The following is a 17,693-nucleotide window of genomic DNA, read 5'->3' as shown; positions in this document are numbered from 1 at the left end:
ATCACATTCGGTGCGGGGATAAGAAATTGAATGTAAAATTCAATTTATTTTCCAGCTCACATTTCCACCAAGATCGATGACGCTCTAAATCCGTGCAAATGTCAGCATCAGGATGCTAGAGCTGCATCTCCAGCGTTCCATTCGCGGACGGGATGCATTTCATATGGTGGATTCGCAATAACCATCGGATCGTGGGGACAATCTTTCTATCGTTCTCATTCTACGATTTTCATCTGACCGGCGTGCACGAATAAGACGGACGAACGTTCAGGTTGAAATTGTGATCGATCCATAGAACCGTATGGATTGTAGGGTGCCATAATTACGATGCTGGGTGAGGATGCCTCCGACCTTGATACTTTTCATCCACAGCTTCGAATAGTTCCGTGGCTTGGTTGGAATGTTTTTCGATGGAGCGAACAAATATCTTGTGGCAGCGATATTTAAAGGACGTGCAATACGAAAAACGGTTTTATGATGTTTGGGACAACAAATTTCCGTTTAGTCACGAATTTCTAATTTAGGACACACACACGCATACGGTATACTATTGGTGTAAATCGATCATACCGATGCCGACATGAAGGTGCGTTTCTCTCTTATCGAAATATTTGCACGTTCCCCCTTAATCCAAAATGAGCGGCAAAAACCGACGAAACGGCAGATGAATCGTTTCACATGCGGCTTCACCATCCATTCACTTCCTGGTGCAGTTTGGCGCTCAATGGTGTCGATTTTCGGTTGATTAGGAAGAGAAAGAACCGCACATAAATAAATCTTTCCAGCAGGTGGGAACGAGGCTTTCTATGCAACATTTGTTGTTTGTCACAAAAGTGAATGGAGTGTTTGGGGAGATAAGCGATATATACCGCGCGCGGGTTTATTGATCGTCAGGTAATAAGCCAAAATCATTACGACATGTGCAGACAAACATACCGTAAATGGTTGTTTGTGTATACAGGGCAGGTAGAGTGGACTATTTAATATTTATTACTTAAAAAAATGGTTCTGCCGCGGGTTTATTTTATTTTCAGGGCAACTGTTTACTTTACCATCGTACATGGACTGAGTTAAAACTAAAAGCTTCTGAAAATCCTTTTGCATTACACTGAGGGAAATAAAACTACTACCACCACTTTTTTTTTTGACCAACCTAGTTTACCCGTTATAAGGCAAAGAATAAGGAGGAAATGTCTAATCGTTATGTTTATATAACTTAGTCATCAGACAATACGGCATAGTACGGTCATAATTAATCGTAAATAAATTGTTTTTTTTTTTTTGCAATTACCAATTAATTTATGAACGAATTCTGTTTTATTCTTTATATTGCAAATTCTATTTTAAAGCTTTTTGATCTACGGTTTTAGATGTTTATAAAACATTTACATTACAGTAAAAAAAAATTATGAGCGAAGCTCATTTTTGGCTAATTTTAAGTCCGGGTTTGAAACAGTTGAAATCAATTCTCACGGGGGATATTTTTTAATACAAAAACATACATACGAAACCTTTTTTTTTCGCTCAATTAGTACTAATAGCTTGAGTGTTGCAACTTGTGTTCTGAGAAAAGGAAAATGTCTAAAAATTATGTGGTACAGAGGTTACTTTGAGAGACATAAATCCTCCATTTAAATGCCAAAATGTTGATATTGGGCGTCACAAGATAATATAACGAAAAAGAACCTAAATTACGGTGCGATATAAAAAAAAGTTTTTGTAGAACATCAGTGAACTAGAAGAGAACATCTTTGCAAGTCTTTACAGTAAGTTATATTGTCATTTAAAATTTAATTTATATTCTAACAGAACATGTCGAATTTTCTAATAGTCCAGACTACGTTTACCAGAAGGATTACGCCGCGATTCCTAACTCTAATTTGATTTTAAGTCTGGTTTTCACACAAACCAACATTTGGACAACATTGACAAGCTGTATAGTCGTACTCCTCAATGCTCAAATGCTCATCGAGCTTCACGGCTAATTAAAATAATACGAATCAATACCTCGTACATTTGAGTATTGTGTCCTGAATATGTATTTTAATTTACGATTTTTTTTATTTAAGAATCAAAGGACAAAGAGTTGCTATTTTTATTTCGCAACATTTAATTATGTGTTCGGTATAAATTCGAAGACATTATCACATAAAAACAGAGGTGGTGATATTTTTATTTCGCTCAGTGTATGGTCTTGTGCAAACAGCTATCTGATAGAAAAAGTTAAAGAATTATTTAGTTGCCAAGACGCGTGGTTTGATTGCCGTTTGCCAGTGCGAATTGGAATACCTTCACCCAGCCAGGAAAACAGAGTTTTTGTGCTTTTCCTTTCTGGAAGAAATCGAAGAACAACAACCACCCAAAAACAACCCTTAACCCCGGGGTTAGTCCTCGCCCGGTTGTCTCATGGGTACAAATCTTTCACCACATACGCGTGTGTGATAAACTTTAGCAGGGTAGTTTGTCTGTTTCTTTTGTTCTTAACGAGTCGATAATATGGATTTCCCACAGTTTTTCCCTTGTACAAGAATAGAACACACCCGGGAAGATGGCTCGTAAGCGTAGGAGAAACGAACGATAAGGGAGAGAAATTGCAGCCCGTTAGCAAGATAGCAAGATGTTTGTTACCCAGTCAGCCAGCTGGTTCTATACTGAACTGTAACAAAAACGGGCGATTATCTCAGCAAAAAAAAATCCTTTTATCGAAAGAGAATTGAACCGCAAACAGGAAAGGAAAGGATGATGATATTCTTCTTCTTTAAGGATATGGTTTGCTTCCCACGACGCCTACGACAGGTTCAGAATTGTTTAATTTTGCGCTTCATTGGGAATGCACTTGGGTCTGCGAATGTTGGAGAATATTTTCGATCCTTGCTATTGAAATCTGCCTTTGAAGAAGCTGATTATGTTTGTTTCGTTTTTTAAAGCCTTTGAAGCTTTTGGCCTTAGTACGCTGTGTATGCTAACGATTCACATATAGATACTCTATCCAAATATCCTCGACTCAAGTGAAGACAGGAGGAACATTTAAGCTCGTATAGAAGCCATGCATGATTGCTTTCCATGACCATCGACAGAGAATTCAGAACGTTAGGGCTTATTTGGGGGATCGCAGCGGATTAGCATGACGGTCGTCCGGCCTGATTGCTGGACTGTGTGATTGAAGAGTGCAAGTGTGTAACTAGTCTGATGCATGAGAGACCATATGTGTATGGCCGATCATGGCAGATGTTCGTTCGGCAGATGAGTGGACTCTTGATGTAGAAGCGAGTCCTCCGGTGCGACCTTCCGGTCTAAGGTGTTACTTGCTAGTCATTACATGGAATATAACTCCCACTTAGATTTTTAGTTGTACGAAGAGCCAACCGGTCCGGATCCTTCGAATCTCTATTACGGCTATACCGTTCTCTATCGGAATTCGGATTCTCTGCCTGGCAAGAGCCATAATATTCAAGGATTCATCCGCATCAAGCATCGATCAGGGATTCAATCTGGGATTTTAGTTCCTATCACTAAAGTAGACGTCGCGACGCTACGGTACCATCAGAATCGAGCCGTCGTGGTGGAAAGCAGAAAAGTGATCGTGAAACAATGTACCATATCGTGGAGCCGTGTGAAGTCCGTGTGTGGGTATTGCGCGGATAATACTAGACCTTGTGCTTTGTGTTCTACTAAGGCAAGCCATCATTTTATCTGACATACAATTTCGATGTGTCCTTAAGAGGCACAAGGATCAAATTCAGTGCTTGAACGGTAGGTAAATATTAAAACGTTGCAGAATTAGTTGAAGAGGGACTATTAGCTTTCTTTATCTATATTTCACACATTTCGGGAATTGTTTTTTTTTTTTGCCGGTAAATGCTTGCGTCAATTTCGGCTTCTTCGCACACCTCGCCAAAAATCACGGCTGTCAGCCGATTGACGTTATCTTTGTTGCCAGCCAGACAAGAAGAAAAAAAAGCTCTCGTCGGAAAACTCTCCTACAGAATGTATTCTAATGAAGATTTAATCTTTCCCTGTTGACAGCATCATATCTAACAGCACAGTCTGATGATGTCGTTACCGGTTAGCTTGTCTATCGTTTATTAAAGCCGGGGCCTGAACATAATAATGATGATGATATTGTTCATTCCAAGCAGTTTTCCAGCTTCTCGCGCTCTCTAGCTGTTTTCGTTACCATAATCTATCATCAATCAACGATATGAATAAACCGAACCCCCGAGATCCAAATACCTTCTCGTGCTTAAAGTGGATATGTAACGATGCTCCCGATGGTGCGTAATGGGGCAAAGCATTAACGAAAAGAAAATGTAACGTTCTGGATGGAAACAGACACACGAACGTATGTATGCGAATACACCCATCACACACCCATCACCCATGTGCGTCAACGAACGAACGAAGCAAAAAAAAAAAACCGGTCCATTCCAACATATTGTCACTGACAGGAATCGTCAAGTGATGATAAATTTAGCTAACCGGTGAACGGGCTGATAAATTCTCACTTCATCGCCGTGAGTCGTGCTGAGTGGGTGGTGTGCCTCTGGCAGCAATTACTACACCCCTAATCGGAAGCACTCTGAGGAACTGTTTCCTTCGCATCGGGAGTTTCGTAAAGGTCATCTCCGTCCCATCGGTGAGTACAGCTTCCGGGTCAAAGAAAAGGGTGTGAAAATTATAAATCAAATTAAATACAAACAGTGCAATGCCAGTGATTAACCTTCGGTTGCTTACTTGGCCACGGAAAACCCGTGTGCTGGTAATAAAAACAAATCCCTTGAAACTAGGAACGACGGTTTCCCACGACAGTGCTCCCCTAGTAACAGTGGAACCACCAACTGTATGCTAAACGGATATACAAACACGCACCGTCCGGGTGAAAACGGCCGTTCAATGTGTAGCTCAATAAAAAAACGCGTTTATTGAGCGATTAACAGTGTCCACTTACCGAAAGGTCAAATTATCATTCACTAGCTAACTGACTATTTATTCTCTCAAAAACGGTCGCAAATATTTTACGCGGACGAACGTGTGTGAGCGCGCGCGTTCACTTTAGTTGTTTTGAAATTTAGCTCTTGATTTGTGGTGTTTTTGTTTTGATGTCGCCTTTTGACATTCCGTTGCCAAGGGGCGGTTTTTATAGCAGACTTGATTATGGCGAATTTTTTATTCGAAATCTTGAATCAAGGTTGGTTGGGCAAATACGATTTAATGATAGAAATATGCTAAATTTTTCGCAAATTTGCCTATTTTCAATACGATTTTCACATCATAAAACAATAATAGCTCAATTTTGTAATCGAGCAAATAATTATTCGCGATGAAATTTTAATAAGCGCGTGATAGAAAACACCCTAATGTTGGTGGGCTTGGAATTTGGTAGCTGGGTCGCTTTGACAATTACGTCATGTTCCTTTCGGTCATACTTGAAATGAGATAATAAAAAAATAGTCAAGTGTTCGTCACCGTTGCTGCCGTCGCTTGTTGCCATCGTCGTCGTCGCTCGTGGTCGTCGTCGTATTTTTGGCCTTAACTTTCCCTGCCACCCCTTCTACCAGCACCTGTATCCACCAACCACCACCACCAGCGGGTAAGCCCAACATGCATTGGTTGTTGCTGATGCATCCCATTATCTTCCTCAAACAAATTCGGCGTGGTTTTATCTAAAAATAACGTCGCCACCTGTGCTCGCCATATACCACCATCATCATCCGTCGTTTGTGACCATGGTCATGACCGAGCTCAAGAAAAACTTTGTTATTTCGAAGGGGGCGCACCTTTGGCTTAAACCTCTTGGTCCTAGGGTATTTGGTGCACTTTGTTTACATTCTTGCCGTTCGCAACTTGTGACACAATATTATCAGCTGATTTGCGTGGTTACAAGATCAGCCGTTGGCACCGTCGGCGGTGGGTCAGAAAATGTGACATACTAACTGATATTCTTCTGTCTGCTTATTTGTTTCTTTTTAGCTATACCACACACACGCACAATGTCCGACGACAAGAAAAAACGTGTTTCGTACTGGTACTTCGGTGGATTGGCTAGTGCCGGTGCGGCATGCTGTACCCATCCGTTGGATCTGTTGAAGGTCACGCTTCAAACGCAGCAGGAAGGTAAAATCTCGCTGCTCCAGCTGACGGGAAAGGTGGTACGGACGCAGGGTGTGCTGGCACTGTACAACGGCCTTTCGGCGTCGCTCCTGCGTCAGCTGACCTACTCGACGACACGCTTCGGTATCTACGAAGTTGGCAAGCAAGCGATGGGCAACGACTCCGGCTTTCTGGGCAAGGCGGCACTTGCTGGAGCTGCCGGTGCAGCGGGTGGTTTCGTCGGTACGCCGGCCGATATGGTGAACGTACGAATGCAAAACGACATCAAGCTGCCGGTCGAACAACGACGCAAGTAGGACATCTTTCAAAAAATATGTGTTGATTGAGGACCCGGAATTCATTACGATGCTTTACTTCATTTTAGCTACAAAAACGCCGTTGATGGGTTGTTCCGAGTTTATCGTGAAGAAGGCTTTGCCAGGCTCTTCTCCGGTGCATCCACAGCAACGTCGCGTGCCGTGTTCATGACCATTGGTCAGCTTTCGTTCTACGATTTGGTGAAGGACTTGCTGCTAAAGTCTGGCCATTTCGGCGATAATCTCACCACCCACTTCTTGTCATCGCTGACGGCGGGAGCAATTGCGACCACACTCACACAACCGCTTGATGTGCTGAAGACTCGCGCAATGAATGCGAAACCGGGTGAATTCAACGGCATATGGGATATTGTGCGTTTTACAGCGCGGCTCGGTCCTCTCGGATTTTTCAAGGGCTATGTGCCAGCCTTCGTGCGCCTTGGACCGCACACTATCCTCACATTTGTCTTCCTGGAGCAACTACGCATGAACTTTGGATACTTGAAGCCGGAAGCGAAAGCTTCGAAGTAGTAGTAGCAACAACTCAACACACACACCTGCTATCCACTAACGATTACCGGTTACGGGTTACCGTGAGCTTTTAGAGCAATTTTGACACATTCCACTAACGAACAAGGAGTACACGGAGTCACACTCAAAATAGGATCGGCATGGATCGATTAGCGTTACCGTAAAACGGGCGGTATCGAACATTGTTATGGGTATATTTGTTTGTTTGTTTTTTCTTCTTTTAATCAGCAAAAATAGGATTTTGCGACAGTGGTTAATAATACTCACAAAAGTGACACGAAACGAAAACGGGATAGCTTTAGTGAGATAAAAAGCATCGCAATAAATATTTATCAATGTTAGCCGCCCTGCGTATTAGTATCGTCCACTTGTGCGGAACGTATCGTGTGTGTGTTTACCTAACCATTGTTTACGTCAGTCCGGAGATAAAGATAGTTTGACGTTGGTCATGCGGTGCGTGTGATTCGTACCTGTTTCGCAGATTCTTTGGTGAAAAAGTAAGTAGAAAGTTGAATTGGTTCACTTGCCGGCAAGTTGGACGAATTGTGTACAGGTTGATGTTGAAGAACCGGCTGTTCGACGAAGGGAAACAACACACGCGCAGTGGAAAGATGGATAAAATTTTCCAATATCAACACGATATTGACATTTGATCAGATGTTTTCGGTCAGCTGTCAACAGTGCACTGTGGTTGAGGCATAGAAAATTAATGGTAATTTTTGTTTGGTAATATCAAATGTTGCTATAACGTAGATAATTTTATCTGGAAGCTTACCTGTCAGTTAAAAAGGAATTTTTGTTTTACTATTTTATATTTTCCAAGTTTCTGCTATCGTTAAAATGTTGCATTAACCACAGTGCAAAAATTGCATTTGTACCGACTACTACGCGGTACAACTATAAATTACACAGATGGCGCTAGCGAGGAAGGAATGATGTTAAAATCTTTTATGAACTCGTTTCAGCTCGTTTGCACATGTCCCACCAAATGGTATCAAAAAGACCGGAAAAATCGTCCCGATGGTATTTCGGAGGATTGGCAAGTGCTGGTGCAGCATACTGCACGCATCCGTTAGATCTGCTGAAAGTGCTGTACCAAACGGACATTCGCAACAATGTGTCCATGCTGCAATTATCGCGCGAAATAATCAGAGACGATGGATTTACGGCGCTGTACAATGGCGTATCTGCCGCACTATTACGCCAGCTCACGTATTCAACGACCCGTTTTGCAATTTACGAAATTGGCAAGCAATCCGACTATGGCAAGGATAGTGGATTCTTCGGTAGAATTGTAATGGCCGCGATCGGTGGTACGGTTGGCGGATTCGTTGGTTCACCGGCCGATCTTATCAACGTGCGTATGCAGAACGATGTAAAACTACCTCCAGAAAGGCGTAGAAAGTATGTGGAAGGCTACAACTAGTTTGCTGCTCATTAAATGTGATCTTCTATTTTAGCTACAAAAATGCAATCGATGGAATTATACGTGTGTGGCGTGAAGAAGGATTCCGAAGGTTGTTTGCAGGAGCCAGCTCAGCCACCGCTCGGTCCGTGTTTATGACAATCGGGCAGCTAACGTTCTACGATCAGGCCAAGTACACGCTGTTTGAAACGGGCTACTTTACCGATAACATCGGTACGCATTTCCTTGCCTCGGTCATTGCCGGCGGTATTGCGACTACGATGACGCAGCCAATCGATGTTGTAAAGACGGTTATGATGAATGCGAAGCCGGGCGAGTTTAGTAGCATCGGTGCTATTTTGCGACACATCAGCAAGCTGGGACCGGTGGGATTTTTTAAAGGCTTTGTGCCCCGCTTCATTCGACTCGGGCCACACACGGTGCTGACGTTTATATTTTTAGAGCAGCTGCGAATTAATTTCGGTGTGCTGAAAACACAATAATCAAGTACTTATGTATCTTATCGGAGCCGAATCTGGACTAGGTAATGTTTGATATTGGAAGTACAATTGTGTAGCGAATGTGATTAGTATCATTATAGTAAAGTACGACTGAGTTCTAGCTATGTAGTTGAATAAAACGTTGAAATTTTGTTATTATTTGTTCTATTATTTTGTACTTCTCCTTTCAATCGATTTGTTTATTTCAACGTGTGTCCCTTGCTAGTCTAAATTTGAGGAAAACTTTAGCTTGTTTTGCATATAAAAAAACATGTTTTGTATCTTTTTTGATTATAAAATTGGTGGTCCATTCGTCATAAAATACAAATACAAATAAAATAAAATGAATGTTTTTTTAGAGAATGAAATTTACGTTAAATTTAGGAATTTTTCATATTAAAATTTTCCTTCGTGTATACCCAGCCAATTCTTGTACTTTTTTTAGCATAACAACAAATACACAAAAATCTACTGTTCAAAACCTGTTTCCAACACAACCAAACACGAAATGGTGTGCGTGTTAACACGCCTGTCATCCAACTGCCGACGGTAGCCGAGCTTTCAGGGGGATGAAACAAAAGCTTCGGTAAAACCAGTTTTCCACCAGTAGTACGCATACGAGCAGCACCCCATTTGTAAACAGGTGCCTACTGGCATGTGTTTGTGCATTCGCCGTATTGTTGAGTGCCGTGTTTGTGCGTTCAAAAAAACCCCCGTCTTTAGTCAGTCTGTCACGCTCTGACACCAGAGGATAAACAACCCCCACGCGGCACGTGCGCAAAGGATGGCAAGCTCCAGGCAAGTTGGGGAGGGTGGTTAAGGTTCGTCGTTTCGGTCGTTGTTTCGAAACGCACGACTGTTTTGCTGAAGAGATGGGAAAAGGTTGCTTTAGTAGTAGTTGATTCGTAGATTCGAAAGGACGTGCCGTTCACGACGGGCACACGCGTCGCAGTGTTATCGTCGTTGCCGTCGTCGTCGTTGTCGTTGCCGTTCTTCTGTGGTGTGTGGAGACATTGAAAGACTCCATTTTAGTGAGAAGTGAGGTTCACTTTTATTTATTTGTTTGTCTTAAAATCACTCAGTGCGTAAAGGGATGGTGAAAAGAAATCAGCAGTGACAGAAGTGCTTAAAAATGCTACCCTCTGTGGCGTGTTAATAACGATGTGCATCCCTCAGAAACGGGTGGAAAGCTGTGCCCCAGGGGTGAGTGCGGAAAGCTTCAGCAGTTCGCCACTTTCATCCCGAAGCCGAGCAAACGAGAGCTTTGGTGAGTTGCTCTTGCTCGGTCGGTGTTGCTGTGTGTTCGTGGCTCCAATCATCACCATTACTACTACTACTACCAGCAAACCAGTGCCCGCGCCATAGCCAAAACAAGCTTCTCCCGCGTGTATTAGGCTAGCCCGCCGCAGAATAACGTACAGTGTGTGGGGTGCGCGTTCTATGTGTGTATGTGTGTGTGTCGAACAAAAGCAAAAAGAAGGGAAGCTCTCAAACCAGCTGGTTTCGCATGTCACAGTGGCAGTGTTGTGACTCGGACGTAAAGTAACGCGTGCCGGAAAAACGCAATCGATTCTCTCGTAGTGTCTTCTGTCGTGGAGGCGGGTGTTATTGTTTCCCACAACTCACCACATCGGTTGACCCGTTCATCATCACCATCTTCAGGTGGGAAAACCGCTGTAAAATGACGTAATTTTGGTGTCAAATTACGGTGAAGTGCTTCATCGTCTTCGCAGATTGGAATCTCCCGAAGCATTCTGTAGTGTAAACGCGTGTAAACGGATGTGATGGCGGATGGTATGCGTGTGTGAGAAAAAGGTATTTAATTGTGCCGTGACCGGTGAAGAAATTGGCGTGTGCGTGTGTATAATTTCCCTGCGAAAGCTGTCACCTTTTGCGGAAAATAGAAATCTCCTCGATACGCTTCCCATAAAACAACAAATCCTTGGTAGTAGGCTGTGGTACTAACATGCTACTAACATAGAGCATGGTGTGGTTGAGTGTGTCTGTGCGGTTGTATGGGAGAGTGTGTTGGTGGTGGTAGTATTAGTAGGTAGGTGCATGTTTCTCGTTTGCCATCTTCATCTTCATGCCGTGCTACTACAACTCCATGCGGGCAAAAGTGTTGTTGAGTGTAAGCGAGAGAACAAGAAAAACAAGATGGATCTCGTACATTAAGCATAAAAAGCCTGTTGTGTCGGGTGTGTGTGTGTGTGCTGTTGCTGCAGCAGGCGCAGCATGTACTAGCCACGGGGAGGGAAATATGCTGCTACCGTACTGCAAAGAGCGTCTGGTGCTGCCTGTCTTGCGAATATCGAACATCTGGTCGTCGTCTCGATGTTGCGGTTTGTTTTCGGAACGTCTGAAGAACGTGTGTGAAGTAAACCAACCAAGCTTTTCTGTGTGCCGGTCGTTTTGGGTAAGCTGTGTAAGGATATGGGAGTGGAATGTATAGGGCCGGAGCAAGTCATGCCGGATTGAGGGCATTAAAGCTTCTTACAAAGATTACATGCGGCTTTCCCGTGTGTGTCGGTTTTTTTTCCATGCGATGCTGTCTTTTGCGTTTCTGTGGTTGGGCAGAATTTTTGGTGAAAAATGCGTTCTGCACTCAACGATAAAGTGCTGTTTGGCCTACTCTGTATCCTTTGTTTGTATAGCTTTTGCAAGTTTTGTATACTTTATTATTCTTCATCTTTTTCGTGGCTTGCTTAGGGTTCAGCACGTCGTGAGGACCAGGTCGCTGATTCGTTTTCAGGATACTCGGTCTCTTGGCCAAATTCTAGCGACCACCTTCCTAGTGAGGTGGTCCATGAGTTTGGTATTCTGGAAATGGGCTCCAACCATCGTATCGATCTGGTTTTGACTACCGTCAGGATACCTGCACAGTCATCCTAATTCTGGCACACACCGTCAAAGATAGTCGTTAGCATCCGCCGTTTGACAACACATCACATGCCTCGTAACCAAAGAGGACGATTTTGATGAACAATGTACATTCGAATTTCACTGCTTACGTTATTCTTTCCGCAGTGAGGACAGACTGGCCGTCGTGATCTGTGAGCCGAAAAGAACAAGAAGTTATTGTCCAAAGATATGATCGTGTATCAAGGTTACAGAACTCCTCGAGATCTTCGCCGTCAATTGTTAAACCGGCTTTCGAGTCGATCTATATTACGGTCAGAGACTCCGGCAAGAACTTCGCTGTCTTAATTGTAAGTCAAAAGTATCCTAATACTTTGAAACTACTATAACCTCGGGATATGTCGGCCGTCTATCTCTGGTCTCATTGACTTAATTTTATTCGAAACTGGAAAATCTGGATAAGGTTGACTATCACAACTACGTGATATCAGCAAGTTTAGTACGCCATTTGATGGCCTGCATGAGAAAGTCATGAAGAAGACGAACTTGATAGTCCAGTATGCTTGGGATATAATATCCGAGCCATTCGTGTCAAAATCAGCCCCACTGTCGTCTCCGCCATCGGACCACCCCTTAGTGAAACATGATTAATATTATAAAATGATGTCAAATGTTTCCGAGAAGTGGTCGATAGATGTCGCTTCAAATACTAGAAATCCAGCTTAATTCTTTCAGTAGAAACATACTTGTAAACCGTCCCCAATAATGCCCGTTTCCGGAATGTGATTATTCGTTCTACTAATTCGCTTGATTCCTGTGCGTCATCAGTTGATTGACACAAGAGAGAGAAAAACCAAGAAACAAAAAGGCGTGAAAATGTAAACAATTAAATTCGTTTGACGAGTGGCCACAAGAGACCCACCTCCCGCAGTCGTCCAACCTCTTACGTGGATTTTTTGGAAAACAAAAGTTTTGCATCGCCCGATGCTTTCCTGTATTGTTCTGGCTCAAGAACAAACCGGGCAAAAACCGAGGGAGGGCTGTATCAATGCTTGTTCATAGATAAGTTGCTAAGTTGGTAGGTAAGAAGTTTATGGAAATGTAGCCTGTACTTGGGATGCCCTGGCATGTTGTTTGTTGCCGGTGGTCTCCCTTCATTGCGCCAGTTTCAAGGGGCGATGGAAGAAAATGCGTGAAAAACGAATATGGCACCCAGGGTGTACGCGCAAGCCACCATTATGACGAAGGATGACGATGATGAGCGCGCCTGAACTGGACCGACGGACTTTTGGCAGGCAATTTTCATTTCACAGAAGCGCTGAAAAGAAAAACAAAAACACACACTGTATGGTGGCCTCGGTTGCCGGTCGGTGGATTCGAAAATGTGTCAGAAACTCGGACAGGAAAATCCCACCGCGTAGACGAAACCCACCCGGCTCCCGCCAATTCTTCCCTATTCGCTCCGTTCCCCCCGAGTGCGAGAAATTGTTGGATACTTTTATTAAATTTATTCACATCCAACTACCTTCCCTTGCTGCCTGCTGCCCCTCGGTGTACCTTCCCCTCGGTGGCGAAAAAACAAAATGGAATGCGAAACCGTGTAGGCGTTTCGGTTAAGCTCGGAAGGAAATTGTATTAACCGCGTGCACTGGGAGCCTGGTTGTCTGCAATTGTGAAGATGGCTGAAGATAAATTGACGTTTATTACACAGACAAAAATTAAATAAACAAATGAACCACTCCGTGTCCAAACCCTTACCCGGTGGTCTCCCCGGGCGTAGCAAATGGAGGGAATCTCTCTTTTTTATTTAATATAATCTTTAGTACAAAATAGGTTGGATTTAGAAACTAAACCTTTAACTCTAAACTAGTTTACTTCTTGTTGATGCTTATCTATTAATTAACTAGAAGTGCCTTTTGAATGTCGGTACGCGCAATCTCATCGTACGAAATGATGCCATACGGTTTTTCGGCCCCGGTACTGATGTTTTCGCTTTGCAAATACCGATATACCGAGTCCCAGCTGGTGGGCAGTGAGCCAATCCCGGTTTTGAAAAGGGCATTTCAGTTCACGAAACTCTCTGGACATTGGCGAATCAGTGAAATGGAACCATTTATAGAAATCCTTTTCTGCGTTTGATGCTCTGCAGCAGCGGAAGGATTGTGGAAGATGCAGCGGAAGGGAGTGGAGGAGAGAGTGGTTTTCAGTGGCCACAATTTCCGCCATTCGTTGCCTGAACTCGAAAGCCCTTTGATGTTTAGCAAATCCCATCAACCCATTCGCTTAAGGATGTCGTGCTATCGGTAGGTCCTGGGGGATTATCTTCCGGTGTTTCGTTTCATTTATCTCTCTCTCTTTCGCTCCTTTTATCTCTCTCTCTCTTTCTGTCTTTCTATCATCTGGATGCTTTAGCCATAATTTTCCATTTCGAATTAATCAATCTGCGCCCGAACTTTTAACAGTGTTCAGGGAAATTTGCTCTCACTTCTCGCGTAAGGACACACCGGTATGGCACCCGTCGAATGGCCTGTCACTGGAATTTTCCCCCTAACTCCCAACGCTCCGATCGATCGTCCAAACGGCATCAGTTTACAGGTACAGCGGAACTTCTCGGAAGGTAGCTGAACGTTATGGCGCCCCACGCTCGATGCTGTCTTTGTTCCGAAATTCGTTCCTAGATACGTTTCCGAAACGGTTCGTTTTCCGTGTTTGTCTTACCATATTACCGGCATTATTTTCATGAATGGAATACATAAACCTGACGCTCGAAGTATCCCGCCACCCGGCCCGCCATACACAGCCCGGTCTGGGGGAAAAACCGCAACCAAACCAAGCCCAAGCATAATGTACACCAACCGATCGTTCGGGGTTTGTTTTTATGTGTATGTGTTTGTGTTTTGCTTTCCCGCAAGTCGTCAATTTGCCCTTCCGAAAGGAACGAGGGGAGTCCCTGCTTTCCGTTCAATGCGTTTCCTTGTCGGAAAAAGGTCCTTCCGTCCTTCGACCGGAGGTTTAGCGATATTCGAAGGTATCGGTGTGAATTTTTGGTACACATCTTCAAGTTTAGCTTTTTATTACTATCAAACGAATAGTACGCGTGTGTCACAAACGGAACTCCAGCCACCCCCTGTGCCAGATCTGCGGTGAAAGGAAATTCGTGTCCTATTCTTGCCGGCTGGTCCGGATGGTGTTTTTTTCCATTTCCTGTACGTATGTGTGCAGGTTTATTATCTATATTCTGTCCCCTTTGGGCCGGTTCTTCTCCCCTGCTTTGCGTCACCAAGTGTGCGTTTCGTTTTCCATTTTGATGCGTGAAAAATGAACGCCCGCTTACACTCTTGCCTCCCAAAGCTCTTCCCGCCGCAAAGTCCTAAGGAACTCTGTGTGTGTGTGTGTTTGGGCGTGAAAGAAAATCGACCAAACCGTGTTCCAAATCCAACTCAATACGGAAGACGAAGTACGAAACGTTCATTTTTTTTTTTTTTGCTCAGTGCGGAGTGATAAGGAAAGAATGTCCCAGCGCAGCAAAAAGGGACTCTTCTTTTTCTCCATGCCGATTCAGTACTTTTTTTGCTGGGGGGGGTTTTCCCCCCAATAAACCGCCGGTAACCGAACGAAAGATGCAAGATGCGCACGTGTGTGCGTGCGTTTTGTGGCGAAACCACATTTTCGCTTGCGTAAGGATTCGGCGTTTACGCATTTTATAGCTACCGGGCGGTAGTATGGGGCGAGGGACTGGCTGGCATCAGTGGTAAGGTTTGGTCGGTGCTAAAGTCAAGTGCAAACGTGTCGGGCCAAAAATGCGAAAGAAAGAGAGAGACAGTGTATGACAAAGAAAGATGCCTTCGTATTGTGGTTTGGAAAAATCGAACCAAATAAAGGTTGTTGGAGAAGGTTTTTTCCTCCGAGAGCCTGCCATGCGACGAACATGAAAATCGCGTGAAAATGATAAAAATAATATTCCAAAAAATCAAGACAATTTGCGGGATGAGACACGGTTTCGGGAGATATTAAATTTCCACTCCTGCAGCATTATCGGGGACGCGTGACATAAGGAAGTAAAAGGGGTGGACGCGGCTGGCAAAGGATGAATGCCCAAAACCCTGTGGGAAGGATGGTACACACGAGATGAACATTCGAAAACAAGGGTCAAATGGTGAAGTGATAGAGTGATAAAGGAAAAACGGTATCTTCTTCTGCATTTCTTGCGACGTGAGGCGCGCCCGTTTAATACCTCGGGGAGGCGTATTTTTCGTATGGCATCGTTTGTTTGGGTCGAATCACTAGTTTTTTGTTATCGATTTTGCGTTCCTTGCACAAGATAAAATAGATGCTGTGTGGATGCTGCTGATGATGATGATGATGGGGTGCTGCAGACTCTGTTGTGTGCGCGCATGGATAGTGTTTCTCCCTCGGCATCTTGGCAACGACAAATTTGTTTGCCTTTTGAAACCTCGCAACATTTCCGGTTGAGCCGTTCTTGTTGTTGTTGTTACTGCCTGTATGTTTGTTTTTTTTGGGTTGTTCGTTGCCTTGGAAAGACGATGATTACACTAAATGTAAATTTCATTAGTATGGTTCAATAAACATTAAATATAAGAGTGTAAACAAATGCATCGCCAGCTATCTGGTTGACTGGTTTTTTTGTTGTAGATATTGGTTCCCTATGTTTATTTTCAATGGCTAATGCTATTTTGCTGTTGTGTTTTAAATCAATATGTAGAATGTGGATGTTCAATAATTGAAAAACTACTTAACTGTAATACTAAGAGAGCTAATCCTGTCATGGATCAGCCCACCGGGCCCATCATGGAGCCTACCGAGTCTAATTCGTTGCAAAATGGTGAGATCAATATAATGGCGCCTCCATTTTTCTTTCAAAAATCTCTTTGAGAATCTTCTTCTCGAACGCGTCAAGGAGGGTTTCGACTGAAACCTCCGTGAATAGGTCATTAAGCTAAGAAGATCCAGAAGAAGATGTTAGTAGTTGGACTCTAAATGTTCTACAAAGTGTGACCCTCCATTGTTCGTGACAGGCACTTCGAGTGTGGAAGCTTTTTTAGGCTGTACTCTGATGCTGACTTTTGTCCTCAGATAGTAAAAGTTATGGCTGAACTCAAAGAAGATCAGGTAGACAGGACATAAACATATACCCACAAACATGGCCATCATCAGCGCGCAGGACATCTTTAAACGGCAGGACCGGGGTTCAAATCTCATCCGGACCGTCCCCCCGTAGTGAGGACTGACTATCCTGACTACGTGATATCAGCAAGTGTAGTGAGCCTTTTAAAGGCCAGTGTGACCTAGTAGAACATTAAGCCAAGAGGAAGAAGCTTGATCTTTTGGGCTAGCTTTTGTTTCATAGGAGAGCCTCAAAACAAGTACGCCTAAGTCATGTCCAAGTCGTGTCTAAGTGTATGCCAAGATTTGGATTGACTTATAAAAGAAGTTTCTCAAAGATCCTCGAGTCTAAGATGACTGTCTGTACCACCATATAGAAGAGAAGACAGGCAAGCCAATACCTCTGTCACAGGCTCTCAGTGGTGACATTGGATCTTGAGAGTTTTCCTTCGTCCTTCACCTGGTATGTGATGTAGGCCATTGTCATTCTAAAAAGTCTACCAAATGAAACCTGTACTCTGAAATGCTGGTTGCGTCGTACGGTTTGACGCTTGCTATTCTGCTATATGTGACTTTAAAATCATGAATCTCGATAAGAGCTCTGTAAGTCATGGCCGGCGTGACTTTAGAGGTCGTTAAGCCAAGAAGAAGAAGATCTCGTAGTATCGTATAGATACAATCCTGAAGATCTATGTTTATATAATCGCAAAGAACGACTTTATATCTGGTAGATCTGTTGGGGCTTTAAAAAATGTGGTGCTGTGGAACAGATTTTTAAAACTCTTCTCCAATAAAATGTAATAAAAATCAGTTGATTGTACGAAATTATTCCTTTGTGAAACACGAACCCATTTCGTAAAACGTTAC

General features: G+C 43.4%; 3 protein-coding genes across 3 annotated transcripts in view; all 3 read left to right on the top strand.

The window, feature by feature from the left end:
* Window positions 1-17,693, top strand: part of LOC126558780 (transcription initiation factor TFIID subunit 9) — a 406,967-nt gene that overhangs the window by 249,490 nt on the left and 139,784 nt on the right. The gene's annotated exons all lie outside the window — the stretch shown is intronic.
* On the top strand, window positions 5,991-7,151 carry LOC126558690 (mitochondrial dicarboxylate carrier-like). The gene is made up of 2 exons (XM_050214740.1): window positions 5,991-6,403; window positions 6,476-7,151. The coding sequence occupies exons 1-2, from the start codon at window positions 5,991-5,993 to the stop codon at window positions 6,936-6,938; spliced, it is 876 nt and encodes a 291-aa protein (XP_050070697.1). The 3' UTR covers window positions 6,939-7,151.
* On the top strand, window positions 7,908-8,846 carry LOC126558693 (mitochondrial dicarboxylate carrier-like). The gene is made up of 2 exons (XM_050214746.1): window positions 7,908-8,342; window positions 8,399-8,846. The coding sequence occupies exons 1-2, from the start codon at window positions 7,915-7,917 to the stop codon at window positions 8,844-8,846; spliced, it is 876 nt and encodes a 291-aa protein (XP_050070703.1). The 5' UTR covers window positions 7,908-7,914.

Source organism: Anopheles maculipalpis, chromosome 2RL, assembly GCF_943734695.1.
Source record: "Anopheles maculipalpis chromosome 2RL, idAnoMacuDA_375_x, whole genome shotgun sequence".
Taxonomy (NCBI): domain Eukaryota; kingdom Metazoa; phylum Arthropoda; class Insecta; order Diptera; family Culicidae; genus Anopheles; species Anopheles maculipalpis.
This window is presented reverse-complemented; position numbering and strand designations above follow the sequence as displayed.